Here is an 18918-nt window from a genome sequence, read left to right as displayed (position 1 = left end):
TTTCGTGGTTAAGCTTGATTCGAAATCGAAATTATAAATATCCAACTCGGATCGAGATCAAATTGATAACTTGACATTGCAATAAAAATATAGTACATGGGTGAGTGTTATGTACTTTGTCCAAAAGTAAGACAGGAACATGTGTTTTTGAAATTGCAAGAGACATGTCCTATCTAAGGATGAGCATTCGATTGAATTAAATAAAAAAAAATTGAGTTCATCAAACTAACGAGTCATATTTTATCATTCGAACTTTACCTGAAATTTGAGTCGAGTTATTTAATTTTTTTTAAATTTAATTATAATTATTTATAATATTATGATCAGAATTGGTTCAACTTGAGCATTTCAAACATAAGTTGGAGATTAATAGAATGTAACCCGTAAGATTGAATAGTTTAGCTGTACATAAAGTCATATAGCCTGTAAAAGTAAAATCGAGATGATGGCTCGGCTGGCCATTACAAAAAATTGCAGGGATCTTAAATGTAAATTTATAAGAAGCCTATTTTAGCTGTACAAAGCATAGTTCAGAAAGTAAAGTATAACAATGCCTCTATCTAAGGTAACAACAAAATGGCCTGTATGCAAATTTCAAACATAAATCACAAACTCACCGAATACCGATGGATGTTCTCGGTTGTCCACTGCATTTTCTTTCTGAGCGAACTTTGGCCGGATATATTGTCTTGGCTGCATGGTAGAAAATCCACGATGATCGAACATCATCCGGCAGCAAGACTAGTCAAACCTCCAAAACAAAATAATTTTTCCTAGTAATTATATTATGACACACTGATGAGCTTCTGGACCGGAATGGAACCCGGTATGAGCTTCTTCTAGTTTCTCACCCTCCTTTTCTCTGGTGTTAAAGTAGCGATTCAGTTTGTCCATTGTCGTCAAAGTTAGTTTTCGACATTTTGTCTGCACAGCCTCTGCGAACAGCATTCTGAATTCGTCTCTCGTGCTCTTTAAGCATTTCCTCAAGGTTCCCTCCACAAGGCAACAATGATCCGGAAGAATGAATTCGGTTATTCATTGAAACGTAACCCTAGATCCACAGACAAGATAAGTGTTAGTAACTCCAGACAGTTGAAACTGATAAATTTTGTTGTCCATTATGCCATGAATACTGCAAAAGCAATTGTTGCAAACCATCCATCACATGGTATCAGTTTTCGCAAGAATAGATATCGAATCTATTACTAAACGAAAAGAAAAAGGATGTCTTGGCCAAAAAACATGAACGATATAACTGATTCTATTTACGAAGTTCCCTTACCACTGTTGATTCCTTGGAAAATTGTTGTTCATCCTTAACATTCGAAGCCTTTGGCCTATCGAGTAAACGATGGGACAGTTCATGCTTCTCAGAGGACTTCACAATATCCAGATGGTTATATCCGGCATTAAAATGCTCCTCTGGCCAGTGAGGATTTATGTTATTCTCTTTAGTCATATCGAACCGTGGACAGCCTCTAACCGCAATTGAATTAGAAAATCTGGACAATTCCAATGTTCCACGATGAACATATGTTGCTTGAGATCTCAACTCTTCGGGCTTCCTAGGAGAACTAAATGCTCGAGTGGAAGCCTTCATAGACTCAATCTCATTCGTTTTCCTATTCCGAGAAGATCCAAATCTACTAGGGTGCAATGACTGGCCATAATGAGAGTTGGGTAGAACTCTTTCTGTTCCTTTCAGAGGATCAATAGGGAAGGCAGCACTCCTGTCTTCTTCAGCGTAGTGTACTTCACTGATGCTTTTTCCACTGTATTGTCGTCGCCGCTTCTGTATCAAGCAACACAGTAAACATCAGTCCTGACCAAAAGACTGATTTTCCAAGTGTTCAAACACCACACATTAAGTACCATCATAGGCATATGCATTTCGCAAACGCAAATAAGTCTCGCAAGTTAGAAAGTACCTGTATGGATGTTTGTGACTCGACATTCAAATCTGGGGCAGGAGCAGCAGTAGATTCTCTGGAAAGCCCTCTAGCAGGATCGTGTGCATGGACTTTCCCACCAGCAGCTCGTTGCCTGGTTGTCCTGTTAACAAACAGGAAGAACAATTGTTTTATTCCTTTTTGGGGGGTAAATTAAGAGAGAGCATAATCAATAACACACAACCCAAACCAGTTGGTTTACGCTATGCCTCGTAGGAATGACCATAAAGTATAACCCAACCAAATTGAGATTTTTCATCTCTTTCTTATAGGAATGACAATTAACCCAAACCAGTTGGGTTACGCTATGCCTCGCCCGCCCGCCCGACCCTATAGTCCCCTTTTCTTTCTGTAAAATAGGCTTGGGGGATGGGGTGGATTTTTAATTAAAATTTTTCGGTATGGGGCAGGCGGTTTCAACCAAACCCGTCAGCAGTGAGAAGTTCACCAAAATACCCCTTTTAATTTTATAACTATTTTATACATTTTAATTAGACTATTTTAAACTTTTATATAAAAAAACATTTCAACTTTTGGTATATATTGTAATTAATTTATAAGATTTCATAATGTGTATTTTATTTAATCTTGTAAAAATATAATATAAAAGAATTATGCAGTATGCTGGCCTCTAGGGCAAGGTAAAGTTGGAGTCAATGAGTTTTTCATTTTTCGGGGTCGGATTTAGGTGTTAAAGTTTTAAATAAAATCAAGGTTTGGGATGGAGTCAAGCAGAAATATTACTACTTCCGACACAATGTCAAGTACAGATCACAAAGAGGTTACCAAAGCTTCGAGCATAATGAACTAAAAGTTTATAGGCCCCAATCTAATTTTCACACAATCTTGTTTAAATATTGACGGGATAAAAAAAATTAATACAATGTAGGAGCAGATAAATACCTTCTAGATTCCTCTTCTCGAAGCTTGGCATCGAACTCCTTACTAGGTGGATACTTTGGCAAACTAGATGGATCACAGGGAAGAGGCTGTGTTGTAAAGAACTGGAAGAGAAACTTTGGAGTTAAAACAAAATTACCAAAATGAAATATTGTCAATAAAAAGAATGTTAAGATGACAAGTAAGAAGGAAGAAAAGATAGGATAATAATAAGCAACCAACAGTTGACATTCTAATGAACTACCCAGCAAGAACCAAGACAAGCTGTGCAGTAACAACTTCATCGCTGGCATATTGAACATGTTATTTCTCGAGTAAGAGGAAGAGCTGATGAGTGCCAATGAACCAAACAAGCTGGACAATTATAAAGATTGAAACTGATAACATTTCAACCGCAGCAAATAGGCAAAGAAAAGCTTCTTGCTTATTATAAAGAAGAATTTATTTCCATTCTTACCAAGTTAACCGAAAGGCATATTTCAAATCCCCGACTATGACAATATGTTATGAGTCAAATAGTTGGCTAACCCTTGGTCTTAGTTTGGCAAATACTTGTTCAAAGTTAATTATGGTATTGTAGATGGCACTAGCTTACGTGTATGTGAAATGAAATAAACTAAAAGTACACTCTCCCATGTTCATTTATTTCTTGTCTAAAATCTCTATTCCTTTCGCGGCTGCTAACTAATTCCATATAGGCCTGCAGCTGAATAAGAGTACTCTTAAGAAGATTATAAACAGTAAAATGTCAGAAAGCAATTCAAGCTAATAAAGTGGGTGTTAAGACTTGGGGGTTTCCTTTTTCTAGCTTGTATAAGAAAAGTCAACAACTTAAATTGTTCTCAAGGAAATCAGTTGGACTAACAGACAGATTGATATAAAAAAGAAGACTGTAAGTAAGGTAACAAGTAAGAACTAAAAGAGCTCCGTTCTTGATGAAAACACACAACTTGGAGGAATACCATATTAACTTTACCTCACTCTGAAGTGCTGAAGAAGCAGTTCCACGAGACTCGGGTTCTATCGCAAGAAGAACCTCCAAAATGCCCAAAGCAGATGCAGGAAAGTCCTTGAATGTCTCAGAAACACAACTTTTATATGGATGTTGAGGTTTGAAAATGGTTGCATGTGGCAATTTTGATCTCTTCCAATACTCTTCAGAAGGTGATCCACAGAGTTTGAAGATTTTATGCAATTGTTCAACCTAAAAAGGTTAAATGATCAAAATGTCAAACACCACAAATTAAATTACAAAGCTCAACTGCAAATGTACTGCTATGAGTAAATTCCAAATAATAACTTGTAGCTCAGATCCGGAGTACACATCCATTGTATTGTCATGTCACTAGAATGACAATTACAGTGATAAAAGTTGAATAACTTGTAGCAGTAGATCAGTTAAACCATGGTCCAGTAAATACTCAACTAACTCAGATGAGTTCTGTCAGTTATATAGATAAATGTCTACACCAGCAACACCCCCGCCCCCCAACCCACCTTAAAAGTAAACACAGACCCAACACAAACACATAATGAACAAATAATTTGGCATTTAAATACATGGGACATGAAATGACAGCGAATTATGTACCTAGATCAAGGCAGAGTGCTGCTAGTAGTATGACTTGAAGATAAACTTTTGGCATCTAGGTCTACCAATGTCATAATAGCAAAGAGGGACCCAAAATTCTCTTTGCATTTATATTTTTTCATCTTGTTAAGCATGAGCACCAACATGCACACAGCCACAAACACACACGACTTATATATATATTCTATGTCATCATAAGGAGATTTTTTGTTTGTATCATAACAGAAAACTTCATTAGAAGCTATCATGCACAAGAAGTTTAAAATTAAATGCGTTGACACCCCAAAAAGTGAAATAAGTACCTCAGTTCTTCCAGACATGATAGGCTTGCCAACAAATAATTCAGCAAGTATGCAACCAGAACTCCACAGATCGACGGCAACTCCATAATTTGTAGAACCAAGCAAAAGCTCAGGAGGACGATACCATAAGGTTACTACACGACTTGTTAGAGGCTGCTTCTGATCGGGATGGAAAAAAGTCGCCAGTCCGAAATCACCAATCTTGAGATTTCCATTACAGTCTATCAGTAGATTTGAGCCCTTGATGTCACGATGCAAAACACCATGCCTATGGCAATGGTCAAGTCCTTGGAGCAGCTGCTGCATATAACACTTGATCTGCACAGTTACACATAAAATTCAGCACTTGAAAACCCTAACAACTGAGTCCCTTGTCTTTCATTTGAAAACCATAAAACATCATTATGAAAGGTTGCACTTTGACAGAAAAAATGTTTCAAATTGTACAAGCAGGCAATAACTAAAGAAAGGAATTTCGATCAGATTTGTTTTCCATTTTGAGTTGTAAATTTGATTATTTTTTGCTACATGCACAATGTCCATAAAAACCAACGAAAAACCACTCAAAGTTAATAATGTCACAAACTTCTCATGAAATTGTTTTCTTACACCATGGCTATACTCCTTTGACGTCCAGAAAATAATGGAATCACAAATTTTATGCTGACCCAAAAAACATTAATCAAATCAATATTGAAGACATCAATATACCTGAGCTTCAGTAAACTTAACCTCAGGCGCTGTTAAAAGCCCTGAAAGATCATGTTCCATGTATTCGAATATAAGGTATAAGCTTCCAGATGCCCTGGAAGGAATTAGACCTTCAAGCTTCATGACATTAGGATGATCAAGCCGACGCAAAATAATAATTTCTCTTGCCATGAAACAAACACTTTCAGGGTCCATATTAACAAATCGAACTTTCTTCAAGGCAACTAACTTATTTGATTCAAGGTCACGAGCTTTGTACACACTGCTGTAAGTTCCTTGGCCAATCTACATTATTAGCAGGACAGTTAACTATATTTATTGAAAGAAGAAAAATAATATAAAGTAAACGATTACATCAATAAATCAAAGAGCTAATGCCCCTAGCATATTGCCATAATTTGTATCAAGATGCATAATAAGTTAATAACAAAATACATTCTCATTTTGTCTGCAACGTCGTAGCCAGGGATGGACCAAAGGGGGGCAGGGGGGGACAGTCACCTGCCTGAAAATTTCAATTTCTCCTATATTTTTTACATTCTCTTTGTATTTTCTATTGATATTCAATTTTCGCCTCCCCTAAAATTTTAAAAATTCATCCCTTAATGTAAAATCTTGCATCCATTCGTGGTAGTGGCTAGTTTCTGGAATGGGCATCATACAAGAAGCAAAACTATAAATACATTAAAAATTAAAACTATTGAACAAACCTTCTCCAACTTCTCGAACGATTCTGCCTTTCGAGGTATCCATCCATTGATGGCTTCCCCAGCTACCGTTGCTAGCCAAGATGGCCAACCAGAGACCACCTGTGCACCTCCCTCGCCACCAGTTGCATTCATGATCCTGGGCATCCTTGGCTGCCCTTGTCCACCCCTACCCTCGGCATCCACCGTTGAACGTATTTGCAGCTCGGAAGGGGTCTTTTTAGACCTCTCAACGACCGCCAGCGCTGCCATCGGTTCCTCATCATCGGAAGAGGAGGAGGAGGAAGGCCCTGAAACGGCACTGTGGTCCGGCTGCTGATCTGAGATCAACCGTTCAGTGGCATCTGTTTCGGCCTCCACATTGTCCCTTTTAAAGGAAACAGATAGCTTTTTTGCTGATTTTCTCGAGTTCTTGTGGGCCTTGTCCCTTTTGCCATGGTTACTTTCAACATGATCATCTGCTCGAGCACCTTTCGAGCAAAAGCAACCCATAATTTATAGCGCCTGTTTTTTCCCCTCAATCAGAAACCAACTCATCCAATGTAGTCTCCCTCTCGTTATTATCAGATTCAATCATCGTCAAAGAAAATGTGTCCAAATTTTCTCTCTAAAAAGGAATGCAACTTTCTCTGTTGAATGAGAAAGACCCAGATCACAAATCAAAAGGATGTCCCAAAGAGATTGCTAATTCGATAGATCCCGAAAGGCCTATACTACAATTAACAAAAAACCAGATCCCCGAATAAAAGGGGGAAAACGAAAAAAAAATCCCAGAAAACGGATCAAAATGAGAATTCAATGAACCAAATTTCGGGGACCTCAAAAAGCAGCTTTGCTCCCCCAAAGAAACAAATGAAACGAAAATGCATATAAACTTCAGCAACGATGAAAAGAATAATTTCTGCAAAATATTAACAATTGAATTGTCTAAATTTTTTGAAGACGGGAATTTGAAGTAAATATGCCATGCAAGTGAATGGAAATTTGAAAAACACAAGTTTCTTTCTTTACTTGGTCAAATATTACTCCTTTTTTAGAAGTCCTTACAAAAGAAGGGAGATAAACACGGATCTACGAATCAGTCCTAAGATTACGAATAGCCCTTGGAAAATAATAGCTTTTGCTGTGTTTTTATTTTCCTCCTGTATCACTGTGTGTTTGGTAGAGAGGAAAATTAAAAATTAGATATTAGAAACAGAAAAACAAAGAGAATGTTTACAGTAGAGTAGAGAGGAAGGGGAGAGTGAAAAAAGAACAGAGGTTGAAGTTGAACGCGCCAAACGGGGGGCGGAAGAAGGTGGCGCGTAGTGAGGTGGAGAAACAAACCATCAAAGATATCCTACCTGACAGCGACCTGACTTTTATTTTGATTTTCAACTCTTGGGCTCTTTCACATTTTTTTACGACGAGATAAATAATAAGTTATTTAAATTTGATTCGTTCAAAGTTTAATTAATATTTACATTAAATTGATTTAACTCGAGTTAAAAATTGATTTGAATTTTTTATTTTGATATGATAAAATTAATAAAAAATATATATTTATTAAAATTTATAACCTCAACGTGATGAATTTAAATAAAAAATATTTTTTATTAAAGTTCGTCATCTCAATGTGACGAGTTTCTTGAACCCTATAAAAACTATTATATATTCCAACATAGAATTTTCATTTTTAATTTCTAAGAAAATAATTTTTGGAAAATGATATCAAAAGTAAGTGAAAATATGAAAATTAGAAAAAGGATGTTTCATATCAATGCGATCTCTAAATTTTTTTTATACTCGATATGATCCTTAAATTAAAAAATTTGTAGTATTTTTTATTTAATGTATGAATATCTTAATAATTGTTAATGTTTTATGTTTTAAATTTTAATAATTAAGGGTAAATCATATGTTTAGTATCTAAACTATCAGTTTTGGCTCGTTTTAGTACTTAAACTTTCAATTCTTTCAAAACTATACATTAAATTTTGTTTCGTTTTAGTGCCATGTTCAAAATTTAATGCTAAGTTTCGAAAAAAATTACAAGTTCAGGTACTAAAATAGACCAAAACTGATAGTTTAGGTACTAAACATGTTAATTTTTTTAATAACGGGATACTAAAATGAAACAAAAACTAAACGTTAAGTATAATTTTTAAAAAATAAAGTTTAGATAATAAAATGGATCGAAACCGATAGTTTAACTACTATATACATAGTTTACCCAATTTGGACCTCTCAATTTGGATTGAAGATTAGATTTTTTTTTGGATAAGATCACTATAAATTTTAAACTTAAATAAATATTTAAATTTGAATTGAATAAAATAAATTGTTGATTTTTAATGATAAAATCAATTACTTTGGATTTAAATTTAAATTCTAAGCCAAAATTGATAAGTCCAAACATGCCTTTTTTTCTTTTGAGTTCAATATCTACTTTAGCCTCTTAACTTTAAAGAAATTCTCATTTCAGTCTATTCGTTTAATTTATAATAAACTTAATCCCCTAAAATCATATTTTTATCTGCATCATTATCCTTTAAGTTGAAGAGCCAAATTGATAAAAGAAAAAAAGAAAAAAATAACAAAAATAAGATTTTCCTAAGGTTGAAGGACTAAGGTACATATTAAAATTTTCTATTTTAACGTGGGACGTGGGGTTTCCTTAAAAAAGAGGGTGAAGTAAACAAATGGTCGCTTAATTATAAAATATTACTTTATTGAGTATCTAAATTAGTAAAAGTTACAAAATAATCTTCTAATTGTAAGGTGTTACTTTGTTGAGTTACTCGACTATTAAGAGTTACAAAATAATCATTCAAATATTTATATGTTCCAAACTCGTTCATTTTCATTAAAAAATTGATGGTTGTCAGAGCTAGACGTTAACATGTTGAATGAGATATAATAGTCATTTGAAATTCTAGGATCATATTTTATCATATCTCAATCAGCAAGTTAACATCCAACTCATAATGCCATTAATTTTTTTAACAGAAAGGATGAGTTTGGAGCATATGAATAGTCGGTGATCATTTTGTAACTTTTAATATTAAGGTGATTCAACAAAATAATGTCCAAAAGTTAGGGAATCATTTTATAACTTTTAATATTTGGAGAACTTAAAAAATAAGATCCTATAGTGTGCGGTTCATTTTTGTAATTTGCCCAAAAAATACCATCCTACTTTTTACATGCTAAATTATTGTTATTTATTATCTCTAAATTATTATTAAATTTAGGATGTAAAGTAAAAAAAAGTATTATTTAAAACGTAAATCGTGAATAAAGCCAAAATATAAGAAGCCAAGGGGTATATAGCAAAATAAACCAAATTGTTTAGGGACCTCCCGTGGTACTAATCAGAGAATAATTATAACTAGAAAAACAGAAAGCTGGCCAGGGAACAAGCAACTTGAAAACAAAATCAAAGCCTTTATGTTCAATCTTATGCTTCCCCTAAATCCCACGAACGATTCCGTATAAATCTGAGGATTCAAAGAGTTTGATTTCCTCATTCTACGAACCCCATTTCGGTTTTCTGGGCAGAGGCTTCTCAGGTTAGACACCCATCGAATCTTGTTCGTAATTCATTGGTTGGTGGCACGTCAGTATATATTTATGTGATCATTTGGCGATTCGAGAATTTGATCATTATTTGAACATTATACAAATCTGTCTGTTTTTCGCATACCCATTTCAGTTTCTGTCCAATGCATCTCAGGTTAATGATTTCATTGTCCATCTTTCTCATTTTTTTAATCAAGCCCCCCTCCCCAATTTTTTTTTTATCTTTTATCTTTTACCTTTTACACATGTATGTATGTTGTTTGTATGTATATCGGTGACTGCGGTGAAATGGGTTTTTAATGGATGTAGATTACACATGTATGTATGTTGTTTGTATGTATAACTAGTATTATGTAGATTGGTATGTCTAGCAGCATGTATATGTGCGTGTGATTTAATTTATTAGTTTAGTGTATACCATTTCAGTGGATTACTTGTGTATGGATCTTAAATTCAGTTTCTTTATTTGATCGATTTAGTTTGAACTTTAAATACAATCCTAAGAAAGGAATTTGGATTGTATCCAAGTTTCCCACATCGGGCAAAGTGTAATAATAGTATCTTGATGCCTTATTGCAGCACTCTTGTTGTGGTACGATAATTCTAAATACTGCCTGTGGTCTGAATATATGGAAGTTTTTGTATTTATTTCTTTTGAAATATTTGTACTTCTTTGTAATCACTAAAATGGTGGAGAAAGGGAAGTTATATTTGGAACTATACAGAATCATAACCGAGCTCAGGTAGTTTTTAGTTTTATTATATTCATGATATTGTATCTGTTATTCAGAAAAGATGTCTGAGGGAACGCTCATGGGTAATGGTCTTGATGAAGGAAATAAAGACACATCTGATCATTTGATAAAGACGGTAAATCTATGTTCTTAGTTACAATTTTGGACAATTATAAGTTTACTTTTGCTCATGTTTGAGTGTAGACCTGATTTTGCCTGTGATAGAAGCTCCCATATAAAGATATTAGGCGGGTATATGAAATTGTGTTCTTTTCATGTTGAAGTCATCCTTCAGCTCGTCCCGTTTTCAACACCATTCTTGGAGCACCATAATGAAGGATGCTTAATTCTTATCACATTATTGGCCTACAAAAAAACAAAGCCTCAAAATGACTCCTTTATTGATGATAGTTAATGTCATTGTTACTGCATTTATGTTTCAGAAGTTCTTTTACTGTTTGAGAATTTCTATGTTTGGCTGAAGGTTGAACCGGGGAAACCTGCATCACTAACTTGGAAGCGGAAACTTGATGGTGAGCGATGTATTCCTTCAATGTTCACTCTAACTCTTCAAGAGAAATTTCAAATGGTATGTTTAGACAACAAAATTTTCTGTAATTTTTAGAAATCATTAATCTCTTGATGTGTGTGCATATATGTTACATGATTTAACTTTTATTCCTTGAAAAGTAAAAGCATTAGAGTGCCCTTTGAGACCTGCATATTCAAAAAGCTAAAGTGAAAATGGGTTAACTTGAACTGAAGTTGGCTCAATAATTGCGGACAGGGAACCTGTTGTGGTTATGTCCTAAACTCGGAATAGGAATTTGTTTATGTGAACCATGCAGCCTTTCTTTTTAGTGCGAGCAAATGTATAACTCTATACCGAGAGGTCCTTGTTTGAGAGAATCATGCTAGTGACATAATCTGTGAATAAAATTGTACAACATCTTTAGTACATTTTGTTGTCCTTGTTTGAGAGAATCATGCTAGTGACATAATCTGTGAATAAAATTGTACAACATCTTTAGTACATTTGTTGTATATGAATTTTAGCTCTTGCTTTTCAAAAATAATTTGACACACCATCTCAGACATAGTGCTCATGAATTTAGTAATGATAAATCTAATTGTACTACATATAATGAACTCAGTTGTGTATAAACAAATTATTCTTACAACACGAAGTATGCTTGACAGTTGTATAAGTGTGTAGGAAGATGGATTTCGACACGCATCTGTCCAGCATTTTCTAGTTGCAAATGTTTCTATATAAGTTCTTTAGAATATAATGTGCATTTGACATAAGTGTATGGTAAATGCGTAACTTTTCTTGTTATTTTTTCATAATCAGACAATTTTCTATTGCATTGATAGGCTCCGATTGGTATTAGGCTGTACCAGCAAATCAGAGAACAATCAGCCAAAGGAAGGGTAGATTCTTAAATGTCTTTTCTAGCTTCTTGGGTTATAAATGGTAAAGATGACCGTTTGACCTAATTTTTCTGGACCATTTTCTGACATTGCATCTTCATGTTTCTTTTGCAGCGGGTTTTTATCGACCCATTTGCCAAGCGCTGTATCACTTCTTCTCATGGTGTTCCTCTCGGTGGTGTCGGGTAGGTATTCATTTACCTACCAGGAATTTTGGTTTCTTATTACTTCAATGCCTAGCATTAAGCTTTTATCAATTTATAGTTGATTTGCTTATATGGAGTGTAAAGCCAATCCGAACTATTCTTATATTTATTTACTAATAAAATATTTAAATTATTTAACCTGCACTTATCTCTATATAGTGAGTGGTAGATTTTAGAATATATAGCAAAAATTTATGTGAAGAAAATGTTGGAAGTATCATAAAGTTGACTGATTTTTCCGTGCTTGCTTTGTTTTATTGACCTTCTTGTGATTAACTCTTTTAATATTGTCACCCCCTCCTTCAGTGCAGGAAGCATCGGAAGAAGTTACAAAGGTGAATTTCAGCGTTGGCAACTATTCCCCAGAGTTTGTGAAGATAAACCGGTTTTAGCAAATCAGTTTTCTGTAAGTTGGAATCTCTTGACAGCACAGAGAAAAAAAATTTATCGTTGTTCCATCGTTGCCTTTCTTAGAAGCAATATCCTTTTTATATCAAAAGTAGGCATGTTATAAAGCTGGAAACCATCCTGATTAGCATATTGTCATTGCTTCCCCCAGAATATGAAGATAAACCAGTTTTCTGTAAGTTGGAATCTCTTGACAGCACAGAGAAAAGAAATTTATCTTCATTCCACCGTTGCCTTTCTCAGCAGCAATAATTAAATTAAACTAGATCCTTTTTCTATCAAAAGTATGCATGTTATAAAGCTGGAAAGCATCCTAATTAGCATATTATGCATTTCTTCTTCGAATTCATGAGCCTGTGACATTTTTAATTGATCAAACAACTTAACTTTCTAGCAGGAGTGACAGCAAGATGATAAAAGTGTGATTAGGAATTACCTGCTTCTCTTTTACATTTTGAACTGTCATTACCATTTCCATTTAATTCTAGTTGTATGTAAACTTGATGTCCATGATATCTTCTAATTGTTTGTCGGAAGAGTATGTCTTAATCAAATGTAAATATTTCTTGCAGGTGTTTGTTTCACGCTCAAGTGGAGAAAAGTATTCCAGTGTATTGTGCTCTGCGAGTCCTCAGCTGGTCAAGTAAGAAAATATTCTTCTGTTTCTTGTGATTAAGAAATGAATGTCATTAGTGAATTCATGAGCACATAATCTCTGGCTTATTTATGCATTTGATTCAAAATAATTAGAAGTTAAACAAGGAAAAGTTTACCTTTCAAATATCATGTGAATTAACAGAGAAAATGAAGACTCAGGAATTTGTTCTTGGGACTGGAATCTGAAGGGTAATAATTCTACATATCATGCTTTATACCCAAGGGCTTGGACAGTATATGAAGGTATCTACGTTATCATGTGGTGTACCTTTTTTTCTTTATGACCATATCCTTTAATATATCATCTTATATGGTTGCACCATTTTGTTTTTTATAAATGCAGGTGACCCCGACCCAGAACTTAAAATTATTTGTCGACAAATTTCACCATTTATTCCTGATAATTACAAAGAAAGCAGCTTTCCTGTTTCAGCTTTTACTTTCACTGTGAGAAATGGGTCTTGTAAAAGTTTTCTTTGGCATGATTAACTACTTGCTTTGTTATTGATCAATTGAGTTTTGAAATTTCAGCTATATAATACTGGAAAGACGGCTGCAAATATCACATTGCTTTTCACTTGGGCTGTGAGTAGCCATTTTCCTTTTAATGTCCTTTTCCCTCAATTAACCATTAGACTCATGCAACATTACTTTTTTGCATGTCTACTCAGAACTCTGTGGGAGGAGATTCTGAATTTTCCGGTCGTCACTCCAATTCAAAAATAATGTAAGAATCATATGCTTCCTTAAGCTTGAGTCTGTTTGTGTGTGGGTGGATGTGTCTGTATACTGATTTCAATTTTAGTCACTTATAAATTTAATCGTTTATTTAAGTTCTTTGTAATGGAATATTCCGTAATTATAACCATAGCATCCTTATGATTTATACTAACCTATCAAGTAACTGATTTTGCTAGGATGAAGGATGGTGTGCATAGCATCCTGTTGCATCACGAGTAAGCTCACTGGTGAAGATGGGAGATAAAAAAATGTTTCAACTTGGTTTGATCGGTTAAATGATCTTTGCATTGCATCCTTTTAGTTTCTTTTTAAGTAACAATATGCATTTACTGGAACAGGACCGCAGATAGACATCCTCCTGTGACTTTTGCAATTGCAGCACAGGAGAAAGATGGTGTTCGAATTTCAGAGTGTCCGTGCTTTTTGATACGTGGGAACTCACAAGGCATAACTGCAAAAGAAATGTGGCAAGAAATAAAAGAGGTTTCTTTTCTTTTTTCCCTCTCTTTCCATGTCCACTACATATGATATGATTATTGACTTTAGCATTTCTTCTTCGCCATAAACTTTTACATACCATTAATTAAATTTGATGACCGTAATTTATGAGACTCGAGTCATCTACGATAATAAAACATTAGAGGTGGATATGTTCCCATGTTTTTGCATTCTAACAGTTCAACTCTAACCAATATAGTCCATAGAAGCTGTGATTTCTTAGCAGTGATCCAGTTCATTGTAGCTTTTCTTGACATTACTGTTGAGCCAACAATACTCAGTTCTTGAATATCGGTGAATTCAATGCTTGTATCTACGATTTACTTGACCATGGTTCCAAATTTACTGGGCTAGCAAATTTACTGGGCTAGAAAGACTGGCTCTCTTTGGTTGCTTTTTTCCGAAGTAAAATGCAAAGAGCAAAAAGGACTAATTTGCTTCTTTTGTCTTTTTGTTATAATTTTCTCAAACTTGCTTTATAGCATGGTTCGTTTGAGCATTTAGAGTGCACTGAAGAGTCGGTACCTTCAGAGCCAGGGTCCTCAATAGGGGCAGCCATTGCAGCTTCTATGACAATTCCATCTGATGCTGTACGTACTGTTACTTTTTCATTGGCTTGGGACTGCCCTGAAGTGAAATTTCAAGGTGGAAAGACTTATCACAGGTGTGTGATGAAATACTTGTGCAAGGAATACAACTCAATGATATATTATCAGCATAATGAATAGGTGTATGTATCCACAGGCGTTATACGAAATTCTATGGAACTAATGGGGATGCTGCAGCAAATATTGCACATGATGCTATTCTCGGTAATAATTCCTCGATCTCACAATGTTAGCATGATTTTTAATTTTAGTAGAGTAAGTTTTCTATAAAGTTCTAGAAAATAAGATTGTTAGCAGAGAGGAAATTCTACTAAAAATTCAAGTTTACTAGTCTCTCAAACCCGATGCTTTTAGTGCATAATTTGCATTTCAATTTTTCCCTGAAACATAGAGCACAGGCATTGGGAGTCGATGATTGAAGCATGGCAAAGGCCTGTACTTGAAGACAAGAAGCTTCCTGAATGGTTAGCTCAGACTTATTACCCACAATTGCTTATGCTAACAGTCTAATATTTCTGAACCCCCTTGACAGGTACCGTGTCACTTTATTCAATGAGCTCTATTATCTTAATTCAGGGGGACAATATGGACAGGTGCCTAGATATTGCACTCGATTGTTGGAATCGGATTTCTTATAAAGGATGTGCTAATTTAATCCCTCTTTGTTAGTTCTGCAGATGGATTACCTCCAGTCAGTTTAGCAAGCATTGGAGGAAGTAAGTTTACCCTTGATAGATCACAGTTAGGTTTGAAAAGCATCGTTGATGCTCCACGTCAAAATGATACTACTGTTGATATTCTGGGAAGGATGACTTCTATGCTCGACCAAGTACACGCTCCAAATGGGCCTAATTCTGCTTGTGGTACAAATTTGCTGCAAGAAGGAGAAGAGAACATTGGTCAATTCCTTTATCTTGAAGGGACTGAGTATCACATGTGGAACACCTATGACGTTCATTTTTATGCATCTTTTGCTCTAATCATGTTATTTCCAAAACTTCAGCTCAGCATCCAGAGAGACTTTGCAGCCGCTGTAATGATGCACGATTCTAATAAAATGACTCTTTTACATGATGGACGATTGGCTCCAAGGAAGGTTCTCGGAGCTGTTCCGCATGATATTGGAATTGATGACCCATGGTTTGAAGTAAATGCATACTGCCTTTACGACACTGCTCGATGGAAAGACTTGAATCCGAAATTTGTTCTCCAAATTTACAGGGATTTTGCTGTCACTGGTGACAAGAAATTTGTGCAAGCTGTTTGGCCCTCGGTTTATGTTGCAATGGCTTACATGGAGCAATTTGACAAGGATGGTGATGGGATGATTGAGAATGAAGGCTTTCCCGATCAAACATACGATACATGGTCTGTGTCTGGTATAAGCGCCTATTGTGGTGGGCTATGGGTGGCAGCTTTACAGGCTGCAACTGCCCTGGCAGCTGAAGTAGGCGACAAGGATTCTGAAGATTACTTTTGGTACAAGTTTCTCAAGGCAAAAGTTGTCTATCAGAGATTGTGGAATGGTACTTATTTCAATTACGACAACAGTGGCAGCCGCACAAGTTCATCTATACAGGCTGATCAATTGGCTGGACAATGGTCTGTCATGATGGAAGGGAACTTATTGTTTCAGCATTTACTTTTCGATAACCTAGAATATGCTTTTGGTTAGAATTTTTAAGCTTCAATTTGCACTTGAAAATCATTTTCCTTTCTTCTGAATATAGGTCTGAACATAGGAATCTCTCCCATTTTTTTTTTGGGTTAGAAAACGGATGGTACTTTCATCTATCATATAATGCCTAAATTTAAGCCTGTATATCTTCGCATTTTGCTTATGCTAATTGGAATTGAACTATGTAGTCCTGAGGCTTATTATTTTTCATTTTGTTGCATGTGCCGAATCTCTTCGTGTTATTTTGCTTGCGTGGTAATAAATTCTACGATCTTTATAGGTATGCAAGGGCATGTGGTCTTTTGCCGATAGTTGATGAAGACAGAGCAAAAGCAGCATTAGAGAAGGTTTACATTTTCAATGTCTTAAAAGTGAAAGACGGAAAGCGGGGGGCCGTGAATGGGATGCTGCCTGACGGAAGAGTTGATATGTCATCAATGCAATCAAGAGAAGTATGGTCTGGTGTTACTTATGCAGTGGCTGCATCAATGATCCAGGAAGATTTGGTGGATATGGCATTTCATACCGCAAGAGGAGTTTTCGAAGCCGTGTGGTCCGAAGAAGGACTCGGGTAAGATGGCTTTTCCCTCTTTTAATGGTTGGCACTGTTTTTGTTGCATAGGAAAAATTCTCCTCGAACTTCATGTAGTGCATCTATTATCATTATTAATTATTGGTTGAACATCTTCATTTGGCTTGTAAAAACGGCCGCTATTCTGTTAACAGATATTCGTTTCAAACTCCCGAAGCCTGGAACACAGATGATCAATACAGATCTATACTTTACATGCGCCCCTTGGCCATATGGGCAATGCAATGGGCTATATCGAGACCCAAACTTCCGAAGCGAGAACCGAAACCCGAAGTAAAGGCGGATTCCGTACGTCCACACCATGCCGGATTCTCCAAAGTCGCTCGCCTTCTAACGTTGCCCGAAGATCAAGGATCCAAGGCATGTGGCAGACTATGTTCGACTATACTTGCCAGAGAATGTTGAAATAAATTATTTGTTTCCTGTAATTATTATTATTTATTACAGGGGTCGATATGGTCAATAATTGGAAAAGTTGGTTTGATTTTTAACTCTTAAGGTAACAATGAAAGCATTTTTGCCTCATTAACACAATAACACTCCGTAAATCAAGTTTTAATTTTCAATCTTTTTAATTTGTTCTTTCTTTTCTTGGTGTAATGGGGAGATATTGGAGATTGGTGGGTGGGAGATGAAAGATACTTTTCTTAAATTAACCTACACACAATTTAAGGATTGTATCAATTTAGCCCCTTTATTATTAGATCGATCAATTTAATCCCTCTGTTGTAAAGTTTGGTTCGAAAATGACATTAAAATTATTATTTATCATTCGCAGTTCAATTTAAAAAAGATTCCATTTGCAAAATATTAGGTATATTAAACAATAATCGATATTTTCTAAATGGTAATAGTTAACTTTGTAAAAGATTTCACCGTATTTGATTCTTTTGAGAATAGGACTAAATTTCTACCATACTCTATAGTAGAAGGATTACATTGATGCATTTGATAATAAGGGAACTGAATTGATAGAATACCTATAATAGAGGAACCTAACATGTACTGTGACCATCACAAAAAGTTTGGACTGACTAATTGTCAAGTTTACCCCTTTCCTCTTCTACGAGTTAAAAATGTTGGACACGTGGCGTCCAAAACGTAGCGAGTACAAAATGCTTGTGGGTATTCGAGCAGACCGCTTTCTTTCCATTATCCCCACGTTCTTGGAATATTACGTTGAAACCGGCGCGTGTACATTTGACAAATATTTCTGCTTGAATCTAGAATCAGTTAATTTAGAATGGACTTGAGGGGCGGGTGCCACACCTAAAATTTTTAAATTTTTATATAATTTAGATTTTTTTTAATATTTTCTGTTAAAAATCTGTTTTCATTTTCTTAAATTTTTAAAAATTATTTTTTTTAATAATTTTATAAATTCGTCTTCTAATATAAAATTTTACGTCTTACTTTGTTAGACCAAACCTCTAAAAAATCAATTCTAACCATTAACCATTGAGGTCAAGTCGCAGTATGGTTACTGTGCACAAGAAACTCTTCAAAGAGTTCTTTCCTGATTCATATGGGCATTACGGTGAACTTTGGTGCAGTTAAATTCACTGTTAGTCTGACTGTTTTTAGTCTTCATGGTGATGCAGTTAAAACAAATAATAACTGAGGTGAATAGTTTAATAAAAA

The 18918-nt window shown here is 35.2% G+C and overlaps 1 protein-coding gene and 1 pseudogene across 2 annotated transcripts; one reads left to right on the top strand and one right to left on the bottom strand.

Annotated features, from left to right (window-relative positions):
• Positions 1-462: 462 nt before the first annotated feature.
• LOC120184721 (probable serine/threonine-protein kinase At1g09600) lies at positions 463-7095 on the bottom strand. 2 transcript variants are annotated; one of them, XM_039189105.1, is made up of 8 exons: positions 6164-7095; positions 5454-5738; positions 4743-5060; positions 3826-4053; positions 2853-2953; positions 1929-2052; positions 1283-1792; positions 463-1051 (listed from the first exon to the last, which is right to left on the bottom strand). In XM_039189105.1, exons 1-8 carry the CDS (start codon positions 6650-6652, stop codon positions 869-871), a joined length of 2238 nt encoding a protein of 745 aa, XP_039045036.1. In that variant the 5' UTR covers positions 6653-7095; the 3' UTR covers positions 463-868. The 2 variants fall into 2 exon arrangements, with proteins under 2 accessions (XP_039045036.1, XP_039045038.1); XM_039189107.1 differs by having other exon boundaries at positions 1929-2043.
• A 3414-nt stretch (positions 7096-10509) lies between these two features.
• On the top strand, positions 10510-17702 carry LOC120184729 (annotated as a pseudogene).
• Positions 17703-18918: the final 1216 nt, after the last annotated feature.

This window comes from Hibiscus syriacus, unplaced genomic scaffold, assembly GCF_006381635.1.
Source record: "Hibiscus syriacus cultivar Baekdansim isolate YM2019G1 unplaced genomic scaffold, ASM638163v2 tig00112928_pilon, whole genome shotgun sequence".
NCBI lineage: Eukaryota > Viridiplantae > Streptophyta > Magnoliopsida > Malvales > Malvaceae > Hibiscus > Hibiscus syriacus.
Note: the sequence above shows the minus strand (reverse complement) of the source record. Positions and strands in the feature narration are given on the sequence as shown.

Bases quoted from the DNA above. Each gene is read 5' to 3' on its own strand.
- LOC120184721 (XM_039189105.1), bottom strand. From the start codon at position 6,652: ATGGGTTGCTTTTGCTCGAAAGGTGCTCGAGCAGATGATCATGTTGAA. The intron at 4,054-4,742 runs GTACTTATTTCA...TAACCTTTTTAG, and splicing joins TCATGTCTGGAAGAACTGAG to GTTGAACAATTGCATAAAAT. The intron at 1,052-1,282 runs GTAAGGGAACTT...CTGTGGATCTAG, and splicing joins TTTCCAAGGAATCAACAGTG to GGTTACGTTTCAATGAATAA.